Here is a 9,867-nt window from a genome sequence, read left to right as displayed (position 1 = left end):
ATACTGACCGATGCAGTGAACTGTCTCCCTCTACAAGCCACTATTGTCATCTCCCTGAAGGCAGCTAATGTCATCTGGTTTCCTATTCTTGCTTCCAGAGACTATCTAGAAAAAGGAAATCTGTGCGTGTACTAGGCTTTCTCAACTCTTGTAAAAATAGTAGCATGTGGCGGGCCCGGCTGGCTCAGTAGGTGGACCCTGTGACTCTTGATCTTGGGGTTATGAGTTCAAGCTCCACGTTGACATGGAACCTACTTTAAAAAGACACATTTTTTAAAAAGGCATTTCGGATTTTATTTATTTGAGAGAGAGTGAGAGAGAACACGAGAGAGGAGAAGGTCAAAGGGAGAAGCAGACTCCCCGTGGAGCTGGGAGCCCGACATGGGACTTGATTCCGGGTCTCCAGGATCATGACCTGAGCCAAAGGCAGATGCTTAACCACCTGAACCACCCAGGTGCCCAAAAAAAACCATTTTTTAGGGGGCACCTGGGTGGCTCAGTCGTTTAAGCATCTGACTCTTGGTTTCAGCTCATTCGTGGGATCAGGTCTAAGAGATAGTATTTCTGGAGTCTGAGAAGGCTCAAGACTTTTTTTACTAGAAATTGATTGCAGGGGCACCTGGGTGGCTCAGTGGGTTAAGCCGCTGCCTTCGGCTCGGGTCATGATCTCAGGGTCCTGGGATCGAGTCCCGCATCGGGCTCTCTGCTCAGCAGGGAGCCTGCTTCCCTCTCTCTCTGCCTGCCTCTCCGACTACTTGTGATTTCTCTCTGTCAAATAATAAATAAAATCTTTAAAAAAAAAATAAAAAAATAAAAAAAAGAAATTGATTGCATCTTCACTTTCCATTTTTTAAAAAAGGGTTTTATTTATTTATTTGAGAGAGGGAGAGAGCACATGAGCAGGGGGAGCAGCAGAAGGAGAGGGAGAAGCAGGCTCCCCGCTGAGTAGGGATCCTGATGCGGGGCTTGATTTCAGGACCCTGGGATCATGACCTGAGCCGAAAGCAGATGCTTAACCGACTAAGCCACCCAGGTGCCCTAAATAGCCTCTTTGAAGAAATGTCTATTCAAGTTCTTTGCCCATTTTTTTTTTTAAAGATTTTATTTATTTATTTGACAGACAGAGATCACAAGTAGGCCGAGAGGCAGGCAGAGAGAGAGAGAGAGGAGGAAGCAGGTTCCCTGCTGAGCAGAGAGCCTGATGCGGGACTCGATCCCGGGACCCCGAGATCATGACCTGAGCCGAAGGCAGCGGCTTAACCCACTGAGCCACCCAGGCGCCCTCTTTGCCCATTTTTAAATAGGCTTTTTTGTTGTTGTTGTTGAGTTGTGTTGTATTTGCATCCCCCACCCCAAGAATATTGAGCCCTCATGCTAAGGCTTTTAGACCCTCCTAGAAGTCCCCCCATTGTCCTCTTGAAATGTTGCCTTACAATCCCACTTTATCACCTCAAGGACAGTGCCTGCCTGGAGATCCCCTATTAGCTTTCTCTGTAACTTCCAGAAATTTCTCTAATCTGGATATTAATCCCTCACCAGATAATATAAGTTCCCCCAGCCATGCCAAAGTGATGCATTCCTATGAAACCTTTTATAAGTCAAAAATGACCTAAAGTGAAGAAGTAATTATGAATTTATGTGGAAAAAATTGTTAGTGTTCCCAGATCCAGAATAAATGGGGAGAAAGCCCCGATGCTCGCAGACGCAGGTCAGAGCTCGCTGCTGGGATGCTGAGTGTCCTCCCGGGGAAGGCCTTGGGGCGCCCCTCCCACTGCGTAGTTGGGTGCCGTCCTCTGTAACGTCCACTAGGAATCCAATGCTGAATACTATTTTCGCTTTTAATCTTTTCTCCTAAAAAGGAAAATTCTCTTCAGATTTCCTTTGGTTAAAAAAACAGGTACTAATGTAGGTCTTTCGTAAAAGCCAAGTGGCGTAATGGAACTTTAGAAAAGGGAGGGAGACCAGGGTTACTTACAAATACTTTTGATTTTGGTTTTAGGCGCCCTCTCAGGACTTTAGGGGAAATGGATGGGGGGGGGGGCCCCCCCGACCTCCCCGCCCCCCCACCCCCCAGGGCAGGGCAGCAGGGGAGAGACCCAACTGGAGGGGGGAGATGTTCCAGCTGAGAGAGCAGGGGGCGGGATGGGGACAGTGGGTGGATGCTGGCTGCCCTCGAGGACCTCAACAAGGTTCCTCTCTGGAGCTCAGATCGGAGACACGAGACAAGGTCCGAAGCTCGGGAGATGGAGCAGGTGGAAGTGGGAGGGCCCACCTGGGTCCCTAGACCCTTTTTTTGGGGTAGAGAAAGCTGCTGCCCCTGGAGGAGGGGGCAAGGGGAGGCAGGGGGGCTCTTGAGGATGGAGGGAAGGGCCAGTTATAAGTAGCACCTTCAGCTGGATTCGGCCCAGGATTTGGCTCTACTCCAAACACCCCGCCTCAGCAGGACACACAGGAAATGGGGGGATCCTCTAAGATCTTCCGAGTTAAAGCACCCCCACAGTAGCCACTCAGACAAGTCAACACAGAGCCAGGCACCCGGGCCCCTTCAACGTGGTTTCTGTTCATTTTCATGTCTCTACTCATCTTAGGGCACCCTCATTATCTCCCCCAAGTCTCTTATTTGCCTCATCCTGGGAATATCAGGTCCCCATGCTAACGTCTTTAGACCCTGCCCACAAGTCCCTCCACTGCCCTCGTGCAACCCCACCTCATCACCTCAAGGACACTGCCTGCCTGGAGATCCCCTGTTAACTTCCTCTCTGGAAACCGAGCACCCCCTTCACCCAAGTTCAGCAGGAAGGAGGCGTCTCATCACCTCCTCCAACGCACCCCAGGCTTCCTAGTACTGAGCGCGAAGGAAGCCAACTGTGTTAGCATTTCCTGTCGATCACTGGGGGCCACGGTGTGAGTCAGGCCTGCACCGTCCGGGACCCACCAGCAGCCTCTACCTCGCTGGGGTCCCCCCCCACTCCGGACCCCCTGCTCTTCTCCGGGGCTGGCCGGAAGAGCTGCCCCTGGACTTCTGCAGTTGTAACACTGTGGCTGGGCTTCCGTCCTGTGGGGGCCACACCCACTCCCCCCACCCCGGCTGCCCTGGACCTCATTAGGGCGACTTTCTCCTACAGGCTGGCCACCATGGTGCTCCCGGGGCTGCTGCCCAGGGCCTGCGGGACTCCTCTCATCTCCCTGCTTCTCGTCTGCTGTCTGCTGCCCGCAGGTGAGGCAAGTCAGGCTGGGGAGGACTGGAGCTGGGGTACTGGCAGAGGGCCGGCAGGGTGGGGACGGGAATTGATGAAGCAGAGCTTCCCTCACCCCGCTCCTGGCCCTGTAACACTTCCCTAAACTCGCATCTGACAGGTATTCACCCAGCGGCCTCAACAGAGCAGCTGTTTACCTCGGCCTTCAGGGCTCCCTGATGCCCTGTGACTTGCCCTGCCCCGCCCACCCACAGACTCCTTCCCTGGACCTCTGTCTCTACCCTCTGCCGGGATCTCTTCCCTTTCACTCAGAACACCCCTATTACTTTCCCTTCAGAGCTGGCCCGATTTGCCTCCTCCTCCAGGAAGCTTTTGTTGGCTCACTTCCTCCTCCAGGCTGGATCAGGGTCTCCCCTAGCCTTCCTCAGGGCTTTCCCCAATTCCTGACCAATCATCTGTCTTCCCCACTGGACTGAAGCGCCACAAACGCAGGGAGGTGGTGTTAAGAGGGGGGCGCTGTGGGGGGCTGGGGAGAGGCACCGGCCCATAGTGTCCCTCTGCTCCCCACAGGTGCCCCAGGACAGCAGTTCCCGCTGAAGGTGGAGGTCCAGAGCCCCGTGGTGCCTGCCGGGGGGTCCTTCTTGGTCAACTGCAGTACGGATTGCCCCAATCCCAACCTCATCACCCTAGAGACATCCCTATCCAAGGAACCTGTGGGCAATGGCCTGGGCTGGGCGGCCTTCCAGCTCTTCAATCTGACTGGTGACACCCAGGTCCTCTGCTCTGGCTTCTGCAATGGTGTTCAGATGATAGGCTTCTTGATCATCACAGAGTACCGTGAGTGACGGAGCCTGGAGGTGGGACCAGCCTGGGGCAGTAGTTGGGGGGTAGAGAGCGAGGGGTGTGGGGGAGCAGGGAACCCTGAGTCTGCAGAGATGGACCAGGGCTCTGACCCAGAGTGTGGACCTGGGCGTGTGTGTGTGTGTATGTGTGTGTGTGTGTGTGTGTAGAGAGAGAGGCGCATCTCAACCATATGCCAAGGCAACAGCTGCGGAATCAATTTACTTGGGTCCCATCAAGCACTTTTTTCGACGACATCTCCTTCTTTTCTTTCTTATGGCAGGTAATAAATCATGTATGTGGTTTCAAATCAAGAGTTATAAAAAGGCATCAAAGTCAGAACCTCCATTCTTCCTAGTGCTGGCTGTGATGTTTTCATGTGGACACTGGGCGCTCTTTCAGTCCGTAAGCAGCCCCAGGCTGGGGGAGGAACCTCTGTCCTCATCTGCGAAGTCTCATTCCGCAGATGAGGACAGAGGGCTCAGTGGGGTCAAGTCGCTTGTCGGGGCTCACAGCCCACGAGTGGAGAAGCTGGTCATCTGGCTCTCAGGTCCTTGCTCCTAACAGCTGAGTCTTCCCCAATCCCCACCATTACCAGTTTCTTCTCTTTTTTTTTTTTTTTAAGATTTTATTGATTTTATTTATTTATTTGACAGAGAGAGATCACAAGTAGGCAGAGGCAGCAAAGAGAGAGGAGGAAGCAGGCTTCCCATGGAGCAGAGAGCCCGATGCGGGGCTCAATCCTAGGACCCTGGGATCATGACCTGAGCCGAAGGCAGAGGCTTTAACCCACTGAGCCACCCAGGCGCTCCTGTTACCAGTCTCTTGTGCTTCCTGCCAGAGTTTCTCTGCATTTAAAGGAATCCAATAGATCAGAAAAGAGAGCACGCCCCTCCTGGTCCCGGCCATTTCGCGGAGCCTTCATAGAGAAGTGTGGTATATGCTTGGGACCGTGTGTGCGCCTGTGTCTGTGTCCCCATGTGCGTGTCTGTGCATGTAAATACGTGTGTCATCATCTCTGCGAGTCTGTGTGGAGTGTACACAGGCGTTAGTGTCTGTCTGCATGTTTGTGTGTGCCTGTGGCGTGTGTGGATGTGAATGTGAGTGTGGGTAGGTCTGGCTCAGGATCTGCGCCTATGTGTGTCTCTGTGAGCGTGTGTTTCTGTGTCGGTGTGTATTTGTGTGTGATGGGCGTGGAGGTCTGTGTCGGGACACGTCTGTGCTTTTATGTCTTTGTATCATATTTCTGTGTAAAGTGCAGATCTCTGTGTGTCCCAGATACCTCTGTCCAGCGTTCTGTGGAAGCCTGTCAGTCCTGGCTTACAGAAGCCAAACGCACTCATCCGTTCGAGACCCTGAGTCACGCTGGGTAGCTAGCTTAAAAGCAGCCAGAGTAGGAGTATTTACACTGCAGAAATCGGCAAACGCTCCATGTTGGGGCTGTCCCACCCCACCCCAGCCCTGAGTTCCCAAGTGTTACTAGCATGGGCCCACAGGCCACCATCTCTGACCCCTGGTGCCTGAGGCTGGATGGGGGCCCTTTTTGTTAAATACTCTAAAATTGTAAATACAGGCTTCTCCTGCTTCCAAAGGAAAGCACTCCTGTGAAACCTTTTGTGAGTCAAAATGATGTAAAGTGGGTGCGCCTGGGGGCCTCAGTCCTTAAGTGTCTGCCTTCAGCTCAGGTCATGATCCCAGAGTCCTGAGATAGAGCCCATCAGGCCCCCTGCTCAGCAGAGAGCCTGCTTCTCCCTCTCCCTCTGCTGCTCCCCTTGCTTGTGTGCATTTTCTCTCTCTCTCAAATAAATAAATAAAATCCTTTTAAAAAATGATGGAAAGTGAAGAAGCAATCAATTTCTATTGAAGAAAATCTTGAGCATTCTCAGATGCCAAAAATAACATCTCCTAGGCTTTTCTGATACATCTTACGGACACATTTTGCTAAAAGGCTCACAAAATAAATGGGGAGAAAGTCCTGATGCTCACAGACGCAGGTCAGAGCTCCGGCGGCTCGCCGCTGGGATGCTGAGTGCCATCCCAGGGAAGGACCTTGGGCGACCCTCCCACTGGACGTGATATCTGCTGCCCTATAACCCCTCCCTGCAAAACCAACACTGAATGCTATCTATGCTTTTCACCAATTTTTTTTTAAAGGTTGATTTATTTATTTGAGAGGGAGCACAAGCAGGAGGGGCAAAGGGAGAGGGAGAGAGAATTTCAAGCTGAGTCTGCACTGAACACAGAGCCCAACGTGGTACTCGATCTCATGACCCTGGGATCATGATTTGAGCAGAAACCCAGGGCTGGAGGCCTAACCGACTGTGCACAGGCGTCCCTGGCCATTTTCCTTTCCTTTTCTTTTTTAAGAGATTTTATTTATCTGAAAGAGAGAGAGAGTGAGAGACCACGAGCCGAGGGAGGGGCAGAGGGAGAGGGAGAAGCAGGCTCTCTGATGATCAGGGAGCCCATTGTGGGGCTGGATCCATCCCAGGACCTGGGATCACAACCTTAGAGGAAGGCAGAGACTTAACTGATGGAGGCACCCAGGCGCCCCCTGGCTATTTTTCTTAAAAGCGGAAATCCTCTTCTGAGTTCTTCTGCTTAGTGAAAACAGGTGCTAATTAATGTTGGGCTTTCACCAAAGTGGAGTCATGAACTTTTGGAAAGCGGGGGACACCTGCAGGAAGATGTTAGCTATTTTTCACAGCAGCCGGTGCACTGGCCTCCGTGTGATAGCTGAGATCCAGGCTTGAGTTGTCGAGGGCCCAAGATGCTTCCCGAAGGGGGTCCGGGGTTTGGTCCGCATGCCTAGGAGGGGCACTGCAGCTGCCGCTGGGAGCAGACCCAGCCAGCCTGGGGCTGTGCAGTCCCTCAGGGCAGTGCCAGGGCACCCTGAGAGGCTGCCCCAGAAGAGCCTTGAGTGCCTGGGACTGACTGAGAAGGCCAAGGCCAGAGTCCAGGCCAGACGCTGGGAGGTGGGCTGTGGGAGTCCCAGGCTGTGACATCAAGGAGGCAGGGAAACACACAGGGGCCTGGAGTTTGGGTGACTCACCTTCTAACCCTTTCTGGCTCTGTGTCCTTGAGTAGATCACCTTACTCTCACCTCTCTGGGCCTTGGTTTCCTCAACCGTAAAGCAGAAGGATACAGAGATTTCGCGTGGTTGCTGCGTGCGGGAAGGAGGATGACATTTGGAAAGTCTAAGGAACACTAAATAAACAGGAACTTTTATAAGTACTAATAACATTGTCAGTGGTCATAAATTAGTCCCCTCCCCCCCCCTTTTTTTTCTCAACTGTGAATTTCTCAGGAACAGAATAGAAACTGACTTCTCTTTCAGTTCCTGGCAAGGGATCCCACAAAACAGGAAATAATAATCATGATGTTAAGGACAATAGCAAACACTTCTGGCACAGTACTCAGCCCTCCCCATTTATTAACTCAAAGTTCAGTTCTGCCCTGGGCCACCTCAGCCTTCTCTCCGCTCCCTGGGGTGGGAGCTGTAGGGCTGGCTGGTGAGTACAACACTCCCCACTCCCAACCCCGCCCCAGGGTTCCCGGAGCGAGTGGAGCTGTTACCCCTGCCCCGCTGGCAGCCCGTGGGAGAAAACCTCACCCTGCGCTGCCAGGTGGCAGGCGGGGCGCCCCGGAGAAACCTCACCGTGGTGCTGCTCCGCGGGGAGGAGGAGCTGAGCCGGCAGCCCGCCGTCGGGGAGCCCGCCGAGGTCACGGTCACGGTGCTGGCGGGCAGAGACGACCACCTCGCCAATTTCTCCTGCCGCACGGAACTGGACCTGAGGCCCGGAGGGCTGGGATTGTTCCAGAACAGCTCGGCCCCCAGGCAGCTCCAAACCTTTGGTGAGGGAAGAGACTGCAGAGGGTGGGTGATGAGCTGAGCCAGAGAAGGGGTACCCTGGCCGGGAGGTTTCTTGCAAATGGAGTGGACTGGACCTCAGCGGCTTCTGGGAAGGGATGCCCTTGGCCACTGAGGACTGTGCAGCCTCAGCTGGGAGACTCACGGCCCGGTAACTAACGAGAAGTGTAAGGGGGTGTGTCCTGGGAAGTGGGTGAGCCAGGCCACAAGATATCCTGGGAAAGAAGGACCCTGGTTCGGGACAGTGAGCATTCATGGGGAAAGGGACGCCCAGGGCTCTGGGAGACCTTCCTCCTGCTCACGTCCGCCCTTCTCCCCAGCACTGCCCGCGACCACTCCACACCTCACTGTCCGTCGGTTCTTGGAGGTAGGAACGACTTGGTCCGTGAACTGCACCCTGGACGGGTTGTTCCCCGCCTCTGAGGTCCAGGTCCACCTGGCGCTGGGGAACCAGACGCTGAACTCTACAGTCGAGAGTCACGAGAACACGATCACAGCCACAGCCACAGCCACAGCGAGTATAGAGCAGGAGGGTGCCCAGGAGATTGTCTGCAACATGACATTGGCCAACGTCAGCTGGGAGGCCCGGGAGAACATAACCATCTACAGTAAGAGGGGGCGGAGCCAAGACAGCAGGCCCGCGGAGACAAGGGGCGGGGCGTCAGTATCCGGAACGGAGCGACATATATAGGGCGGAGACTAAACTGGAGAGGTGGGGTCTGAGCCAGCAGAGAGGAAGGGGTTGTCGTGTGGGCGAGGCCTAAATTACCCGAAGGGTGTATATGTAGCAAGATTACCCCAAGCTGGACTGGGGCGGCGGGGGTGGCGGGGGCTAGGGGCGTCGCACAGAGTAGCATAAAGGCATGGCCTGGATACTCCAAGAAAGAGGCAGGTGGAGGGCGGGGACAGTCCTATGTGAGGGGCGTGGTCAGTGACCTGGGAAATGTCCCGTCTTTAGGCTTCCAGGGGCCCATCCTAAACCTGAGTGAGCCCAGCGCCCCCGAGGGGACCGCAGTGACTGTGACTTGCTTGGCCGGACCCCGAGTCCAGGTCACGCTGGATGGAATTCCAGCTCCGGTCCCTGGACAGCCTGTCCAGTTTCAGCTAAACGCCACCGAGACGGAGGACAGGCGCATTTTCTTCTGCAGTGCGACCCTCCGGGTGGATGGGGAGATCTTACACAGAAACAGCAGCGTCCAGTTGCGTGTCCTGTGTGAGTAGGTCACTCTGATCTTTAAACCCTTGCTCTCCTGGTTTGGTGGGAAGTCTCTCCCTTGCCCCACTGTGCCTCGAGTGTGTCTTATCATTGGACTGATCCACAGACGGTCCCAAGATTGACCAAGCCAAATGTCCTCAACGCTTGACGTGGAAAGATAGGACTACCCATGTCCTGCAGTGCCAGGTTCGGGGCAACCCGGACCCCACGCTGCACTGTTTCCAGGAAGGCTCCCGGCTCGAGGTGCCCATCGGGATCCCATTCCTCGTCAGGTTAAATCATAATGGAACGTACTCCTGCAAGGCGGCCAGCTCACGAGGCACACACACTATAACTGTGGTGATGAACGTTTTGGGTGAGCCAAGATGGGGCCGCGGGTATAGACGGGCAAGCCCGGGCGGGGGCGTGGGGCGGCAGAGCGTGTGTATTTATTTCTTGCTTCTCTGCATAGATCGGAACGCCCGCGCCGTCAGCATCGTCCTGGGGATGTCAGCGGTCCTGGGCGTGGTGACGATCTGCGCTGCCTTACTGTACGTCTTCCGGGTCCATAGGCATGGTGGCATCTACCATGTGAACCAGGGGAGCACTTCGTTTCCCCTGACGTCTAGGCAGCCCGAGGAGTCTGTGGGGGAGGATCCATCCTGAATCTCCAGCTGGGGGAATGCTGGACCAAAGACGATGGGGGGTTTGACTGTATCCCCGGATTCCGCACCAATAAAGCTCTCAAAATCCGGAGTCTGTG

General features: G+C 54.5%; 1 protein-coding gene across 1 annotated transcript; it reads left to right on the top strand.

Moving 5' to 3' along the window:
- Positions 1-2,863: 2,863 nt before the first annotated feature.
- On the top strand, positions 2,864-9,860 carry ICAM3 (intercellular adhesion molecule 3). Its single transcript, XM_059388980.1, has 7 exons — positions 2,864-3,217; positions 3,768-4,034; positions 7,588-7,893; positions 8,230-8,517; positions 8,868-9,122; positions 9,232-9,480; positions 9,577-9,860. Exons 1-7 carry the CDS (start codon positions 3,136-3,138, stop codon positions 9,768-9,770), a joined length of 1,641 nt encoding a protein of 546 aa, XP_059244963.1. The 5' UTR covers positions 2,864-3,135; the 3' UTR covers positions 9,771-9,860.
- The last annotated feature ends 7 nt before the right edge of the window (positions 9,861-9,867 follow it).

Source organism: Mustela nigripes, chromosome 2, assembly GCF_022355385.1.
Source record: "Mustela nigripes isolate SB6536 chromosome 2, MUSNIG.SB6536, whole genome shotgun sequence".
Classification (NCBI taxonomy): domain Eukaryota; kingdom Metazoa; phylum Chordata; class Mammalia; order Carnivora; family Mustelidae; genus Mustela; species Mustela nigripes.
The sequence above is the reverse complement of the archived record's forward strand: the minus strand, read 5'-3'. Positions and strand labels throughout refer to the sequence as shown.